General features: G+C 42.2%; 1 protein-coding gene across 5 annotated transcripts in view; it reads right to left on the bottom strand.

Annotated features, from left to right (window-relative positions):
* Nucleotides 1-18,181, bottom strand: part of SSUH2 (ssu-2 homolog) — a 92,241-nt gene extending 74,060 nt beyond the window's left edge. For 4 of the 5 annotated variants that reach the window (XM_061622043.1, XM_061622044.1, XM_061622046.1 and 1 more), the window contains exon 1: nucleotides 2,724-3,106. In XM_061622043.1, the coding sequence (XP_061478027.1) occupies nucleotides 2,724-2,760 (37 nt within the window). In that variant the 5' untranslated portion in view covers nucleotides 2,761-3,106. Of the gene's footprint in view, nucleotides 1-2,723; nucleotides 3,107-16,179 lie in introns of those variants that run through there. The other variant, XM_061622047.1, reaches the window with a different exon arrangement.
* Between the last annotated feature and the right edge of the window lie 593 nt (nucleotides 18,182-18,774).

Genomic DNA, 18,774 nt, shown 5'->3' with positions numbered 1-18,774 from the left:
TCATTCACAATGTTTTCAAGACATATGTGTGCTCGCTCACAATATTTCAATGCCATCCTCAACATCTCTTCAAAAGGCAGACTATAGGGAAAGCAGGGACACTGATTTACCAGGAACAATCAGAAAAGAGGGACATTGCCTGGGAAATTGACTGCCGGAGCTTCTGCAGCTGACTAACTGTTTCAGCAGGCCCAAAGCTGTAGAAGAAGGTGCCTAAGTGCAATTCAGTAAATGACCCCAATACCATCTATTCCTTTACATCTCCCAACATTTAAGGAATGGGGTGAGCTACTTCAAAAGAATAAATAAAACTGTAATTCAGAAATGAAAGCACATTGCCCATATGATGCATCTGCCATGTCTGCACTGTATTATTATTTTTCCCTGTCAAAACTCCAAGTTGTCATTAAAAAGCAGATTGTTTTAAAAAGCAGATTGTTGCTGAAGGGAAAAACAGCTCAGGAAACAAGACTGTGTATGTGCTGTCCATTGCCATCTTGTACACTAGCTCATGAGATTAAGGGCATTTATTTTCTGGGTACTGCATATAAAAAGGCAAATCGCATAAATTGTCTCGATCTATAATAGTCATGTCACACAAGCCATTCCTTCTCCGCAAGAAAAATACCTCCCCATTTCCCACTTAGGACTACTGATTTCATCTGTAATAACTGTAATCTTGCAATAGCTTTTCTGTGTCTATGATAGATCATCTTTGACAAATGCAGCTCAGTCCCAAATTGCGCATCCTCTTTCATATTCTTCAACATTTCAGAGATGAAAACAGGAACACTCTTGTGTACTTAATTTACTCTGCAACAGTCAGTCCAGCACAGGCTTTTGAAATAGGTCATTTTAGTAACAGACAATAGCTGAGGTCTATTTTCTTGTGATTTGTATATTTAAGAGTGTTTAATATAATGCTCAGTGGCATCAAGGATCTTTGTACTTATTAAAAAATAGATGTAATTATGTATTTCTTTACATTTATACCCCACCTTTCCTCAGAGTTCAAGGTCTTCCCCAGTTTTATATAATTTTACCCAATGGTCTTCCCCAATTCTATTCTCACAATAACCTTATAGGGTAGGCTGAGACAATATTAGTCTTACTCAGAGCAGACCCATTGAAGTTGATGGACCTAAGTTGTTTATGCCCAGTAATTTTATTGGGTCTACTCTGAGTACGACTAACATGAACACAACCCATTGTGACTGAGCCAAAGTCACTCAGTGAACTTCATGGCTGAGGCCCCATTTGCACTATACATTTAAAGCAGTATCATACTACTTTAAACAGCCATGCCTTCCCCCAAAGATTTCTGGAAATTGTGGTTTGTTAAAAGTGCTGAGAGTTGTTAGGCAATCCCCACAGAACTACAATCTCCAAAGTTCCCTGGGAAGAAGGATCCCATCCTGAGCATTGTAGCTCTGTGAAGGAAGAAGGGTCTCCTAAGCACCCTTAACAAACTGCAGTTCCCAGGATTCTTTCGGAGAATCTGGGCTGTTTAAAGTAGTATGATAGTGATGCTTTAAATGTATGGTGCAGATGGAGCCTCAGTGGGGAGCTTGGGTTCAGCACTAATCACTAGACTACACTGGCCTTTGAGGAGCACTTGCACCTGAATAGATTCAGAGGTGGCAGATGGAAGGAAAACAGTGCCTTGTCACTTTGTATCCATACATATGCACTGGCACTAGAGTCAGAATTAATCTGTCACTTCCCACTCAGATATTTAAATTCTAGAACCCCTTGGGAAGGACTGGCGACTTAATCAACTTACACTAACAAAATCTTTAAAAGGGGCCTCCACCATCCCCCAAGAGGCAAAACAGGGACAATGTTTTTACCAGGGGCAGGTACCAGAAAACAGGTAATTAGGTGTCCCTCGTAAATACAGTCTTTTATGCATACATAGATGTGTAAGGGTACAAGATGAAACCGAAGATTTCCCCTAGACAGGCAGATCAGTTGAAAATTGAAGAGAATAAAACATTTTATACCTCTTTAGGTACACTAAGAAATTGCTGAAGAGGAAGGAAATTGGAGTATTGCTTTATTAGCCTTTAAACCCAGTTCTGAACTAGATCTTAACTATATGGTTGAAATTACTGAATGCCTTCATCTTGGAGAGAACTATCAGCTCTTGGTTAAACAATGATTTAATGTGGCATCAAAACAATCAAAGCATTCATTTACTAGCAACAGGATTCAGTCATTGAGCTTGCTTTATGGAAAAAGCTCGTGGGCAGGACTCATCCAAGCAGCGTGACATCAAAAGCTTTTGATGATGTTTGTGTAAAGCGCACAGTTTCTTTATGAGATACATAAATGACCGTCAAGCTGAAATCCCTTTCTCTGGATTCATGTCATTAGAAAGTGCAAAGCAAACACAATACAGAATTACAAGAATAGTAGTGAAAGTCCGATGAATGGATCCAACTTATATGGAAGTCCCCGGAAATTGTGCACTGGGCTTTCAATCAGATGGCAATATTATTCTAACTGCTCCCCAGTTACTCAGAGAAATGCATTGGAACCAGCCAACTTTCCATCAGACTGTAATAGAAAACCTGCATTTATTTACTACAAACCACACACTGAACCTCAGTGCTGAGTCTAGGATTCAGCATTCTGATGAACAACTTCTTGTAACAAAGCATACTTTTACAGAAATTGCCTGCTTTGCAAAACATACTGAACAGGCTCTCAGCTTTACTTACTGGCTTCGTCCCCATTCTGTCCCTGATCCATTCTCATGGTGCAGGATGAAGTTAATTATGTCTAAGTCCCAACTGCAAGAATTTGCACATGTATTGTTTACTGAGGATTCTGTGCAGAGCAGTTAAAAACTCCAGGCCCGCCCCTGCAGCCACTCCCACCACATAAAACAATTTGTAGAAAAATAAAATGACTCATCAATCTCTAGTGAGTCCAAGTTCCATGATGTAGCAGGCTAAGAACTGCATTGATCCCTGCCTCCAGTCCTACAAAGACATCCTTTCATTGTCTGTTGGATGTGATTATGGGTGTAAGAGTATATCTTTGTACTTTACACCTATTCATTTTGCCCAAAACATGGTTTAAATCAATGTGTTGTAGAAATTCACTGCTGCCAAAGGAAGCCTGACGCTCTCTCAGTGCTTTCCTAAAGGAATTTTCACAAGTGAGGAATCAACACCATGTAAAAAAGCACTTCTTTCCTAAAAATACAAATTACATCAAAAAGCAATACTACAATCATAAATGCATTTTAACATTAAATGTGATTTAGGGTGATTCCAGATGGGAACTCAATACTGTAAACCGGTTATTTAATCAGGCTATGGGTGGCCACAGGGTTTGTTTGCTTTTTAATTGAACAGATTATTCCTGGATAATGTAAATCCTGGTTAAATAGGGAGAAATACAGGCAGATGTTTTGATGTCAACAATGTCATATGGAATTGCAAAACGTGTATGAGGAGCACCCATCTCACATTAGATACCTGTCTGAAATTATCCTTAAAGAAATTTAGGTCTCACGTTTAAAAACAAACTTCTCAGTTCAGGTATTATAATCTGAGTGATTGGAACAGTCACATTCTCTGGCTAGTTTTTGCTTCCTCTAAATTCTGGCCACTATTTATGAGCAACATGCATGTGTTTTCCCCATTCTTTCAATTCTTGGATACAGATAGATAGATAGATAGATAGATAGATAGATAGATAGATAGATAGATAGATAGATAGATAGATAGATAGATAGATAGATAGATAGCATAAGCCTTACATCAAGCCTTGTGCCTTGATAATACCTGCTTCATTTTCATTTGTTGTCTCTTTCATACTGTGCTGCTGGTCTTAGGTACATCTTTCTTCTAATGCTGTTCTTCTAATTCTTGTTGGAGGGAAATGATTTTCCTCATTTTTAAAATTCAGGTATTGCCTGCTTTGTTTGGGGAATACCATCCCTCTCGCTTTTTAATTACAAAACAGCTTGTAATTAAGCTGCTACAACACAATCACAATGGTGGTGGCAATAGTAACAGCTGAAGAGTGCTTGGCAAAAAGAATTGTTGGTATAAAACATTTCATGGAAGCCTGTTGCTTTTCTGTGGGCTTTCTTTTTGCATTTCTTTTAGCATTTGGCATTATGCATGCCTCTCTTAGGCTTCTCAGCTATGGACTCAAACCTAGTCTCTTATATGCAGGAAAAGTGCATAGAGATGCCTTCTTGCACTCTGACTGGCTCTCTCATTCCAGTAATATCTCCCTGTTGGCCTTTAGGGCTGCCTGTTTATTAAGGGGGGCAAGACCACTATGTAGGAAGGCAGGGACTTATATAGATACTGGACCACTCCAGATTATGGAGACTAGGGGAAAGGGGGGGGGGTCTGATGAAGAATTCAAGCAATGCATGGAGTATATGGGAATCCCCAAAGTTAAAAGCAAGCTAATTCTCTCCTCTTCCCCTAGACCTCCAAAACAAAATTTAATTTATTACATATTACTACATGGCATTAGATTCCCCCCCCATCCTTGCTTTCTAGCTCCAATGCCACTTCTGCCCTTTAGCAGGGATGAATTTGCCACATCCACACACACCCCTTTTGGGGAGAAGATGCATGTTGGTCTCTCTCAGAGGGACAGAATCTTGGGAATCTCATGGGCTGGAGTGCTCAGTAGGAAAGGGCAATCAGGCTGCTATTTAAGCCTGCTTTGACCCCTCCACATCCTTCTTCTCTTTTCTTCTCTTTTGCAATGCCCACCTTCTCTCCCTCCCTTCCTCTTTCCGGGGACTGAGAAGAAATTTTGGGGGAGCCCCTTTGGCCCTTGGGACTCGTCTTTTTCACCTACATCACACTGTAGGATTATTGGATTTGCTTTTGATGTATGTACTTGGGGGGGTTCTTGGGGCTGCCCTTTAGATCTGGTGTGCGCACCTTGGTGAATGCTGGACAGCAGGGCCCAGGTGAGCATGCTGGGTTCATATACCCACAGCTCCCTTAGCAGGGAGGGAGAATTTTCTCTTGGTCCTTGGCTGGGGAGCCACAGAATGTGGCTGTTTACATGCCCAGAAGAGTGGAAGGATGCTTCTCTCATATATCTTAATTCAATGCCCGCCTGCCCACACTTAACATAATTTGTTGGGCAATGGCAGATCTTCTGCTGTTGTATTTGTCATTAGAGGCCCAGGTGACCTCAGTGGCTAGGAGTGCCTTTTATCAGGTTTGGCTGGTAAGACAGCTGCAGCCGTTTCTGGACCGGGATAGCCTGACCACTGTTCTCCATGCACTGATAACGTCGAGACTGGATTACTGTAATGTGCTCCATGTGGGGCTGCCCTTAAGGTTGGTCTGGAAGTTGCAACTGGTGCAAAATGCAGTAGCGAGACTGCTCACTGGGGCAGGGTATCGCCAACATGTCACCCCACTGCTGAAAGAATTGCACTGGCTGCCCATTTGCTACCAGGCCAAGTTCAAGGTTCTAGTATTGGTGTACAAAGCCCTGTATAGCTTGGGACCAGGATACCTGAAAGACTGTGTTATCCCTTATATACCTAGTTGATCACTGCACTCTGCAGGTGAGGGCCTCCTGCAGGTAACATGTTATCAGGAGGTCTGTTCCACACAACATAGGAAACGGACCTTTAGTGTGGTGGCACCTACCCTGTGGAATTCCCTCCCCTTAAATATTAGACAGGCACCATTGCTGTTATCTTTTGGGCGCCTATTGAAGACCTTCCTCTTTCAACAAGCCTTTTAAGTTGAGACCCATCCCAGTCTACGTCTGTGTTGGAATTGTTTTTTTAATATGTTCTTAAACTTTCTTTTTAAAAATGTTTTTAATCTCAGAAGATGTTTTCATAGCTTTTTTAAGCAACATTTTTGAAGATGTTTTGTTTTAATGTGTTTTAAAGTTTGTTTTTATGATGTTTTAATGTTTTTAGTGCGTTTGTTTGCTGCCCTGTGCTCCTGCCGGGAGGAAGGGCGGGATAATAACAATAACAACAACAACAACAACAACAACAACAACAACAACAACAACAACAACAATAATAATAATAATAATAATAATAATAATAATAATAATAATAATAATAATAATAATAATAATAATTGGACAAGAAGTGTCAGGATTTGTACTAGTTTGGATCTATTGCAAGCTGCTTTGTGTAGTCTATTTCCCTGGAAAAGCAGGCGATAAATAGATGGATAAATAAATAAATGCATGTGCAACAGACAAAACCATTTATTTCTTCCCTGTTTACCTCCACTTACTCTTCCTCACTTTCCCCTCTGACAAATTTTAGATTGTAAGCTCCTTTGGCAGGGACCTGTCCTCTTGGGCTCTGTAAAGCACTGAGCACACGGATGGCGCTAAACAAATAAATAATAAAGTTATCCATTCCCTTCTCTTTACCTAAGTCTCTGTCCCATGTTATATTATGAGTTAAGGACATACATACAAAGAAGAGCTCTGCTGGATCAGACCAAAGGCTGATCTAGTTCAGCATCCTGTTCCCCGCAGGAACCAACCTGGTGCCTATTAGAATCCCACAAGCAGTTCATGAGTTGCGAAAGGGACAGTCAATGAACAAGGTCCTTCCAAACTGGTTCTTCCAAACATTTGCTATGGAGGGAAAGCAAGACTTCATGGCTCCTGTACAATCGTTATTTTCTCAATACAAATCAACAAACAGCCATTTGCGTGACTGTGGAAGCAGGAGAAAAGTGAAGCCACAATTGTAGCAACAGCCTTTAGGTGGAATGGGCTACATCCATGCACTGCCTGGGTTGCACTGTAGTTTCTGCACCTTGTCCCATATAGGGATGATGTGTGGGGGGGGAAGTGGTTGGATCATACGTATGAATCAGCCAAAGAAAAAATATTCTCCATCTTCTATAGTTCAGACACACTTTGCTCAAGCAAATTTTAGTTTGCATTTGGATTGTCTTTTTGTTAAGGTAGGCTTATTCTGATCAATTCCGAGAAGATAAAAAATTCAGTGCAAGAATCAATAAATTAAACATCACCGTCACCCCAAAATACATAAAATGAGGAGAGATTAGAAATCCCAGCTGGCTTGTTAATGGCAGTAAATTCAAACTGGCAAATGAGATGCAATTTCTCACGCTGAAATTGCACCAGAAAAATCACAACAGCCAATAGCATTTCAGTAAACAATGGCATCTGGTCCTTGTTGCAGTTGCGCTTTGCAGTGGCGCAGCCTGAACTATTCATCACTATTAATATGCATGACTAATATAGCGCTCACAGGGGAGTGATCTGACACTACAATTCATCTTGGTGTTTATCAGATATGTGCCATGAAAATCCATTTTGCTTAAATTTCCCCCCACAGAACTGTGATTAACATCTGTTGGAGAAAATTGTATAAAATTAGCACTTTGGAGCTATGCATTAAAATGATTTAGCACTCTGTTTATGTATACTACATTTTGTTTCCGTAGCAGTGAAAAGTCACCTCAAGAGTTATGAGAAGTGCTACTATGTGCGGGTTGTGCAGAAATGTTGTAAGGGGACAGGAGAAGCAGTTCAAGCCTCTCCATTGGACAAATTGTGCCTGTGGCACGGAGCCGGATTGAAGAACAAAGAACATATATATCTTAGGAGACAGATCCTAGGAGAAGGAAGCCCATAGAAAGCTAGTTTTCAACACCACCCTAGCAGGAAAGCTTCAGGGGACACTGTAAACAAGGCTAAATTCCAGTCGGAGAGAAGGGGAAAAAGGAAACTCCACCGACACATACAGGGAGAGAGTCAGCTCAGTCCTTGCTAAAAAGGGCAGCTTCAGCCTTCCTGAAACACAACCACAAGCTCTGTTTCCCTAGGTTAAAGAAAGGTCAGGCTGTTCTAGGTGGGAAAACAACAAACAACAAACACAAAAGACTTGCCTGGAAGGCGCAGCCCCTTGATTAGATTAAAAGCAGCCAAAAGCTTAAACAGCCCCGCCCCTCGCTCAGGAAGGAAGGAAGCCTGAGAGAATACTAAAGTGTTAAGCCCCAGCTGATAGCCATCAGCCTCAAGTAACACATCATTGGCTGGCAGCAGTAGCTGGGAGGAACCAGCCACACATATAAAGTCAGAGCACCCTAGCGAGGGAGCCTGCTCCACGAGCTAGAGGGAGCCCCAGCTGACAAAGCGTCAAGGCCCCAGCTGACAAAGCGTCAAGGCCCCAGCTGAGCGAAGCAGCAGAGCGAGTTCGGCAGCAGGGCGAGTTCGGCAGCAGGGCGAGGAGGCCAGGGCCCCCCACTCTGCCCGTCTGTTCCCTGACCTCAACTAAACCGCAGTCTCCAACCCATTGACGTAATAAACCTTAAACAAAACTATGCAGGTAGGAAGCCAGCAGGGGTGTGGGGGCTTTCCAGTGTTTTGCACCGCCTGCAGCATGTACGACTATCTGCCTGTTGGACAGAAGTCGTGGGTGTGCTCTCGGTGCAATGAGCTCCTGGCTCTCCGGGAACGACTTCATTTCCTTGAGGCCAAGGTGGCGGACCTGGAAAAGCGGAGAGAGGCAGAGAGGTGTGTGGAGGAGGCCGTCAGGGACGTTATAGCTGTGTCCCACTCCAACAATGATAGCTCTCCTGCTATCATGGAGAACGATGGTCTCGGGGAAGGAGAGCATCCAGCTGAGGAAGGGGGAAACGATCCCTTAGAAGGGACCCATTCCTTGGGGGATGAGCAGCTATCCTCTCATGCCGAGGATATATCTCCAGGGGGTGGAGGGATCCTTGTAGTGGGTGATTCGATCATTAGGAACATAGACAGTGGGTTGTGTGATGGGTGTGTAGACCGCAAGGTGTTTTGCCTGCCTGGTGCGAAGGTTGCGGATATCGCTCGTCGTTTAGATAGTTTGGTAGACAGTGCTGGGAAGGAGTCAGTGGTCGTGGTGCACGTTGGCACCAACGACATGGGGAAATGCAGCCGTGAGGTCCTGGAAGCAAAATTTAGGTTGCTAGGTAGGATGCTGAAAGCCAGGACCTCCAAGGTGGCTTTCTCTGAAATGCTACCGGTTCCACGCGCAGGACCAGCCAGACAGGCCCAGCTTCGCAGTCTCAATGCGTGGATGAGACGATGGTGTCGGGTGGAAGGGTTCGGATTTGTTAGGCACTGGGGAACATTTTGGGACAAGCCGGGCCTGTACAAAAGGGACGGGCTCCACTTGAACCAGAATGGAACCAGACTGCTGGCACTTAAAATTAAAAAGGTAGCAGAGCAGCTTTTAAACTGACTGAGGGGAGAAACCCGACAGGAGCTGAGAAAGGTCCGGTTCGGAATAAACCTCCCCCCTGGGATAAAAACCAAAGAAATGATGAAATTTTAAAAGGGGTAGGCCTAGAAGTAGGCATTGTGAGAGCAGGGGCACAGGATATAAATTCAGAAGAGCAAAATTACCACAGGCCTAACCACAAGTGCCAAAGACACTTGAAGAGAGACACTGCTTACAAGTGCCTGTACGCTAATGCTAGGAGCCTCCGAACCAAGATGGGAGAACTGGAGTGCTTGGTCTTAGAGGAGAGCATTGATATAGTGAGCATAACGGAGACCTGGTGGAATGGAGAAAACCAGTGGGATACGGTTATCCCTGGATATAAACTATATCGGAAGGACAGGGAAGGACGTATTGGTGGCGGAGTCACTCTATACGTGAAAGAAGGCATTGAATCCAGCAAGCTCGAAACCCCAAAAGAGGCAGACTCCTCCACAGAATCGTTGTGGGTGGTGATACCATGCCCCAGGAGGGACTTAATACTGGGAACGATCTATCGTCCCCCTGATCAAAATGCTCAGGGAGACCTTGAGATGAGATATGAAATTGAGGAAGCATCCAAACTAGGAAATGTGGTAGTAATGGGTGACTTCAACTACCCGGACATAGACTGGCTGCATATGTGTTCCAGTCATGACAAAGAAGCAAAGTTTCTAGATATTCTAAATGACTATTCCCTAGATCAGTTGGTCATGGAACCAACCAGAGGGACGGCAACCCTGGACTTAATCCTCAGTGGGGACCGGGACCTGGTGCGAGATGTAAGTGTTGTTGAACCGATTGGGAGCAGTGACCACAGTGCTATTAAATTAAACATACATGTAAATGGCCAATTGCCAAGAAAATCCAACATGGTCACATTTGACTTCAAAAGAGGAAACTTCACAAAAATGAGGGGATTGGTAAAAAGAAAGCTGAAAAACAAAGTCCAGAGGGTCACATCACTCGAAAATGCTTGGAAGTTGTTTAAAAACACTATATTAGAAGCTCAACTGGAGTGCATACCGCAGATCAGAAAAGGTACCGCCAGGGCCAAGAAGATGCCAGCATGGTTAACAAGCAAAGTCAAGGAAGCTCTTAGAGGCAAAAAGTCTTCCTTCAGAAAATGGAAGTCTTGTCCGAATGAAGAAAATAAAAAAGAACACAAACTCTGGCAAAAGAAATGCAAGAAGACAATAAGGGATGCTAAAAAAGAATTTGAGGAGCACATTGCTAAGAACATAAAAACCAACAACAAAAAATTCTATAAATACATTCAAAGCAGGAGACCATCTAGGGAGACAATTGGACCCTTGGATGATAAGGGAGTCAAAGGTGTACTAAAGAACGATAAGGAGATTGCAGAGAAGCTAAATGAATTCTTTGCATCTGTCTTCACAGTGGAAGATATAGGGCAGATCCCTGAACCTGAACTAACATTTGCAGGAAGGGATTCTGAGGAACTAAGGCAAATAGTGGTAATGAGAGAGGAAGTTCTAAGCTTAATGGACAATATAAAAACTGACAAATCACCGGGCCCGGATGGCATCCACCCGAGAGTTCTCAAAGAACTCAAAGGTGAAATTGCTGATCTGCTAACTAAAATATGTAACTTGTCCCTCGGGTCCTCCTCCGTGCCTGAGGACTGGAAAGTGGCAAATGTAACACCAATCTTCAAAAAGGGATCCAGAGGGGATCCCGGAAATTACAGGCCAGTTAGCTTAACTTCTCTCCCTGGAAAACTGGTAGAAAGTATTATTAAAGCTAGATTAACTAAGCACATAGAAGAACAAGCCTTGTTGAAGCAGAGCCAGCATGGCTTCTGCAAGGGAAAGTCCTGTCTCAGTAACCTATTAGAATTCTTTGAGAGTGTCAACAAGCATATAGATAGAGGTGATCCAGTGGACATAGTGTACAAGGTACCTCACCAAAGGCTTCTAAGGAAGCTTAGCAGTCATGGAATAAGAGGAGAGGTCCTCTTGTGGATAAGGAATTGGTTAAGAAGCAGAAAGCAGAGAGTAGGAATAAACGGACAGTTCTCCCAATGGAGGGCTGTAGAAAGTGGAGTCCCTCAAGGATCGGTATTGGGACCTGTACTTTTCAACTTGTTCATTAATGACCTAGAATTAGGAGTGAGCAGTGAAGTGGCCAAGTTTGCTGATGACACTAAATTGTTCAGGGTTGTTAAAACAAAAAGGGATTGTGAAGAGCTCCAAAAAGACCTCTCCAAACTGAGTGAATGGGCGGAAAAATGGCAAATGCAATTCAATATAAACAAGTGTAAAATTATGCATATTGGAGCAAAAAATCTGAATTTCACATATATGCTCATGGGGTCTGAACTGGCGGTGACCGACCAGGAGAGAGACCTCGGGGTTGTAGTGGACAGCACGATGAAAATGTCGACCCAGTGTGCGGCAGCTGTGAAAAAGGCAAATTCCATGCTAGCAATAATTAGGAAAGGTATTGAAAATAAAACAGCTGATATCATAATGCTGTTGTATAAATCTATGGTGCGGCCGCATTTGGAATACTGTGTACAGTTCTGGTCGCCTCATCTCAAAAAGGATATTATAGAGTTGGAAAAGGTTCAGAAGAGGGCAACCAGAATGATCAAGGGGATGGAGCGACTCCCTTACGAGGAAAGGTTGCAGCATTTGGGGCTTTTTAGTTTAGAGAAAAGGCGGGTCAGAGGAGACATGATAGAAGTGTATAAAATTATGCATGGCATTGAGAAAGTGGATAGAGAAAAGTTCTTCTCCCTCTCTCATAATACTAGAACTCGTGGACATTCAAAGAAGCTGAATGTTGGAAGATTCAGGACAGACAAAAGGAAGTACTTCTTTACTCAGCGCATAGTTAAACTATGGAATTTGCTCCCACAAGATGCAGTAATGGCCACCAGCTTGGATGGCTTTAAAAGAAGATTAGACAAATTCATGGAGGACAGGGCTATCAATGGCTACTAGCTGTGATGGCTGTGCTCTGCCACCCTAGTCAGAGGCAGCATGCTTCTGAAAACCAGTTGCTGGAAGCCTCAGGAGGGGAGAGTGTTCTTGCACTCGGGTCCTGCTTGCGGGCTTCCCCCAGGCACCTGGTTGGCCACTGTGAGAACAGGATGCTGGACTAGATGGGCCACTGGCCTGATCCAGCAGGCTCTTCTTATGTTCTTAACATTGTCTTGAGTTGGACAAAGATGGAGTAAATTGACTGTTGACTGCTGCAGCCAAAGAATTGTTGAACATAAGAGCTCCGTTGAATCAGACCAAAGTCCGATCTAGTCCAGCATCCTGTTCTCACAGTGGCCAACCAGATGCCTGTGGGAAGCCTGCAAGTAGAACAAAAGCACCATACCACTTTCCCACTTGTGATTCCCCAGTAACGTATTCAGAGGCATACTGCCTCTGATAGTGGTGTCAGTACACAGCCATCAGGTCAAGCAGCCATGAATGAAAATCACATTTTAAAGTTGTCCAAGTTGGTGACCATCGCTACATCTTGGGACAGCAAATAACTATGGAATCTCCCACAATTCAGCTTCATTGGGATAATCCTGGGTCTCCCTGTCTGCTTTCTCCACATTTTATACACAGTCACTCACTACCTTGGAGTCAAGCTGGAAGTGACAGAGTGTAGTTGGGATGAAATAAAATTAGGCAGCCAAGTGTCACCCACAAGGAAGCACCTTGAACCCACAAAGTCTTCAGCTATCAGACACATGCCAGAAGGTTCAGACCAAGATCAGTACTCGGGATCAAAATATAACAGAGCACAGGTACAGTTCTCTTCACAGTGTGAGTATCCAAGGCTGCATGCATTCCTCAAAGAATCCTGGGAACTGTAGTTTACCCCTCACAGACTTACAATTTCCATCACTCTTAAAAACTACAGTTCCCAGGATTCTTGGGGAAAATAATATGCTTTAAATATATGGTGTGGACACAGCTGTAATCTCAGTCACATCCTTTATGGAAACAATTGTTTTAAAAATAAAACCCTTGCAAGAGCTTGATGATAAGTCTTTACCATTTAGGTACTCTGTGGTCACAATGTCCAATCATACTGTGCCTTCTTATCTGTTCCAATTGTCCTCTTGATTCTGAGGCATAGTATCAAATATTAGCTATCACTATAATTCTTTGCCTGCCCACATGGAAGCAAGCACCACTAAACTCATTGAGATTTATGTCTAATTGGACATGTATAGGATTGTGCTATAAATCCCCTAAACTCAACAAGGGTCTAGCTTTAAGTCAGACTCAAAGCAAGGGTTAATTATTCTTAAGCATTGAAAACAGAGTTGAACAGAGACAAACATTTCTACAATCCAAATGTTGGTAATTTTCATATATGTATTGTGGATTTTGTTGTCATAATTGGACATCTTTTTTTTTTTTAAAAAGCACCATATGTTCTGGAATGAAATTGTTTATATTAATCTTTCATTGTTCTTGGCCCATTTCATCCATCCACCCATTTAAGTGCATATGTCCTGGTTAGTTAAAAAAACAAATTCAATAACAAACTCTCAGAATTTGAATTCACTCCCCTTAAATTTTAGACAGGCAGCGTCTCTGTTACCTTTTCAACACCTGCTGAAGACCTTCCTCTTTCAACAAGCCTTTTGAACAGATACCTTATCCCAGTCTGGATCTGTACTGGAATTGTTTTTAAGATGTCTAACTATATTATATTTTTGTAACTCATCCCACCGTCACACAAGGGGGTGGCAGGCAATGGAGGTGAGTGAGTGAGGGAAGCAAAGATGGCAGGTGGGTGAGTAAGCAAACATGTGTAGAGTCAGTGGGCAGCAAGCGGGTGAGCCACTGTTGGAGGCAGGCAAGTAAGTGAGCAGGTGACTGAGCTTCAGGAAGGGCAGTGCCAACAATGTGGGAGGCAGGTAAGCACTTGAGGTAGGGCAGTGGCAGTGGCAGCCTGGCCAGGCAGAGGCTGGTAAGCTGCCTAAATGGGTGGCAGCAAGTGCCTTGGAGTCCATTTTGGGAATTGCCTGAGGGTGAGGGCTTTGGGGAACTGCCTGAGGGTGGGGGGATGTTTTGGGAGTTATGTGTATTTGGGAATGTCATTCTCTCTCCCTCTCTCTCTCTCTCTCTCTCTCTCTCTCGTGTGTGTGTGTGTGTGTGTGTGTGTGTGTGTGTGTGTGTGTGTGTGTGTGTGAGAGAGAGAGAGAGAGAGAGAGAGACCCAAGGGGGAGTCCCTGTGTTTGTATGTTTGGAAGCCCCTGGTTGTGTGTATGTTTGGGAGTCTGGGGGGGATTGGCATGCACAGCACAGGGGAAAAGCCCCTTGAAGATGTTTTATTTTTAAGATTTTTAGTGCTTTGTCACCTGTTTGCCACCCTGAGCTCCCCTTGGAAGAAAGGGCAGGATATACACGTGAGTTTTAATAATCATAATCATAATTCTACTGAACATCAGAGACTGTCAAAATTTGTAAGAAACTGTCACATACTGAGTGCCACTGCATGTTAGCACTCAGATACTGTGAAACATTAATTACTGCCACACTGCACTTCTGTAAAGAAAGATGTGATATTGATATTTTAATAAATAATAACAAAAATAATAAAATTGATACTCCTATGTTGATACCTATTGCATGTCAGTTTGGGCAGAGTGTCAAATATTTATTGCTACACAGTGATGATTGCCACTGCAAAACTTTTTTAATTTTTTTTAAAAAACGTTTGCTCGTTTAGAAAACATTTGAAGAATGACCAAAAAAATCACAGAGGAATTATTCACTATTTGTACAGTGCTTTTGGAGAGTGGGGGGATGCTACTTCAAATTGTTAGCACCTTCATATACTTTTCTAGGAGTAATTCCTGTCCTTTCAGGTCCGCTGTCCTTTCAAACCCTGTCTCCCCAATTATGCTCCTATCCTTAAATATGTACTAATAGTGCCATATAAACAGAACAAAACAAAACAACCTGCTACACTCTGATAACATTGTTATCAATTTATCAGCCACTGAGAGGGAATGGCATATTGCAATCTTTAATACTTGCAAAGGGAAACACTACAGTTGCACAATAAGATAATACAGCATAAATAAAAATAACCAGTGAAAGAACCATGTTTCTCGGAAACATTAGATTCAGAGCTTTATCAAAATAATGTTGAAATATTTTCTTTGGGAGTAAACTGAGATAACAAACAGTGGCAAATGTTAGGCTTACTACCAGTATATAGTCTAATATGAATGATAATATGGGGTACAAATTTATTGAGCACTGAGGTTCGGATAAAGTGGTGCTCCAAATGATATTCCAAATGGTAGATGGAGTTGTTTGTGTCCATGATTTGCATTCATAACTGTGTCCAACTGTTACATAAACCAATTCAGACTACAATGACTTGAGAGAATAATCATTGCTAGTGATCTACTGACCTTTAACACTGGCATTCATCCACTATACGTCTCTGGCTACTACCTTAGCTACGTATCTCATTGCAGGAGCAGTCTGAATGACCCAAAGCCTTGTTAAGACTTATTGTTCTAATCTCTCATGTGAAAGGCTATGTCTGCTCAGTGACGTCAGTGCAATGTCCCAGGGATCAGTTCATTTTCCCTGCAAAATTCCTTGTGGAATTTGCTATCTAGCAGGAGATCTAGATTTCCATGTTTCAACTTCAGCATGTTTAACTCTCATAACTAATTAATATATTAGGTCTGAACACTAAGACTGGATTACTGCAATGCACTCTATGGGGGCTGCCCTTTGGCCTGGTCCAGAAGCTCCAGCTGGTGCAGAATGCAGCTGCTAGACTGCTGATGGGAGCAGACCATTGACAACATGAGACACCTCTGCTAAACATCTACACCTACTAGCCATATGCTATCTGGCCAGGCTGAAGGTTCTTGTTTTGATATACAAATCCTGAACAAATTGGGTCCAGCATACCTTAAAGTCCACCTGAGCCCTTCTATCCCAGGCCAGTCACTGAGGATCACAGTTGTCCCATGTGTTACAGAGGCCCAACTGACCTCAAGTAGAAGAGATATCCAGCAGACTAATCGGTCTGTAATTCTGGGGAAGAGAAGGGTTACCCTTTTTGAAAATAGAATAAACTATAGATAGTTTCCAACCAGGAGGAATTAGACCAGTCAGATTAATCTCAGTAAACAATTTAGCAAGCACAGGGGCCCACCAGTTAGGAAATGATTTTAAAAGTTTTGGTGGTAAAAAATCTTCACACAGGGCCTTATTGAACTTAATCAAATCAATCAGGGATTTAACTGTATAAGGTGTTACTGGGTCCCAATCAGGTAGACTTCTATGATCTACAAAAGGGGAAGAAACTGATAAAGAGTTATATAATTTAGTAAAATATTTGGTCCAGTCATTGACTGGAATCTGAGCCTCAGTAATCCCTCTTGCTTCATCCAGGCCATGTGCAACAACATCCCAGAATTTACGCTTGTTGTTTTCTATAGCAGCTTGGCCCAAGGCCTCCCATTGTGTTCATGCTTTTTGAACGTATGAGTTGTTTGTAAAATTATCTAAATTCAATAAGTTGTTGGGTAGCTACTTCTGTTTTCAATTTTAGGTGTCGCGTGGAGAGTTTAGACAAAGTTCTCTTAACACTCTGACAGTCCTTATCAAACCATGAGGAGAATGATTTGAAATTCTGGTATGACATGCAAGATAAAGTTAAAAAAGGTTTTAGGTAGTCTGCAATCTGTTGATACATACTTAAGGGAGTGTATTCTCCCAAGAGGCAATAAGAACAAAATGATAGCTCTTTGGCTGTCAAAAGATTAGTCAAAGACTGAGAGAGACACTGAGACCATCTCAGTCTTCTAGACCCCAGAACTTTTCCATTCCAATTATGATGGGTAGCTGACTGAAGACCAGCAATGTTAAAATCTAACGAAAGTATAAGGGGACCATGGTTACTTTCTGTGCGGTCTAGAATATCCATTTCTTTTATAGAGTCAAGGAAAGAAGGGCTAACAATAAAATAATCAATAGTGCTTGCCCCCAAGTTACTGACATAAGTAAAACTGCCTCTATATTTGTCCCCAAAACTGCCATTAATTATAACAAGATTATGATTTAAAATAAGCTTAAGTAGATGCTTCCCACGATGATTGAGATGCCTATCCCTACAGAGATGTCCCAAAGGGAAAAAAATCTTCCCAATCCATCTGTCCTGGTAATGGAAACTTAATAGAAGCATTCCCAATCCTAGCATTCAGATCACCCACGATAAGAAGGCTTGCTGTAGGGTGACTGAAGCTAATGAAGCTCAAGAGATTACCAAACTGAGCCCACAGATCTAAAGAGTTAGGTAAATTGGAGGGAGGAAAATATGTATTAAGACAGACTAAAATTGTCCTATTGGGAAGTTCTATCAGGACTGGAAGAAAGGCATCTCTACAATAGGAGCCAGGTAATACTGATATAGAAACTCTGATGTCAACAGAGATCACAAAGTAGCTAGCCCACCCATGCCTCGTCCGAAATTGTATTTCTTGGTGGCAGGATAGAAAAAGGATCTATAGCCATGAACCTGGGGGAAACTCTCCAATAGCCATGTCTCATGAAAACAAATTATTTTAAATTTAGTTTAAAAGGTGCCGCCACACTAAAGGTCCATTTCCTATGTTGTGCAGAACAGACCTCCTGACAAGATGGTATCTGCAGGAGGCCCTCACCTGCAAAGGGTAGAAATTGACTGGGTATATAAGGGGTAAGACAGTCTTTCAGGTATTGTGGTCCCAAGCTAAGAGAAGCAGCTTGTGAATATACTTATAAATAGAATCCAACAAGTGGTGCCTGCAACCAAATGTTGTAGTGTATCCTCCCTCCTAAAATATGTGCTCCTGTTCAGGATTCCATTCCCTCTAAGCTGGGCATTCTTTTTGAAAATGAAAAACATTTCATTGCATTAATCCCATTGGATAGATTGAGAAAACTACATTTTGTTCTGTGATTTAATTTGATTGAATAATGACCAAAATGATTACTTAACCTAAACATTATTTAAGGAACAGAAGAATTAGAAAATAGACACAGACTAAGAAAAAAAATTAGAATAATGTTAATGACCATTTTTGAGAATTAACAAAACAAATAGAAAATTGGAGGGAGGTTAATGGCAATCGTTATCACCTAGACTGCTGTTAAGAATGCATTACATAAAAGGAAATAATTACGAAGATAATTACGTAAAATAAGGAGAAAAGGGCGGGGGGAGAAAACCTTGCCAATGATAGCCACGGCTGCTGCAGGAAGGTCCAAAAAGACAGCGGACTGTTAGACTGAGTCGAAATCTGGTATTAAGTCTGAATTTTGCGGATTTCCCCCACATCCATACTAGGTACTTGGTACAACCATACATTTGCATTGCTACAGCTGCCATATCATTCTGTCCCTCCCAGCGCAACATTCCATCTCTACGTCCATTTTCCCTGTCAACTAAAAAAAAACACTGCTGTGCAAATGAGCCAGATTGCTGCACAACTGTATGTACTTTACACAGGTTATTTGTAG

This window comes from Rhineura floridana, chromosome 3, assembly GCF_030035675.1.
Source record: "Rhineura floridana isolate rRhiFlo1 chromosome 3, rRhiFlo1.hap2, whole genome shotgun sequence".
Classification (NCBI taxonomy): domain Eukaryota; kingdom Metazoa; phylum Chordata; class Lepidosauria; order Squamata; family Rhineuridae; genus Rhineura; species Rhineura floridana.
The sequence above is the reverse complement of the archived record's forward strand: the minus strand, read 5'-3'. Positions and strand labels throughout refer to the sequence as shown.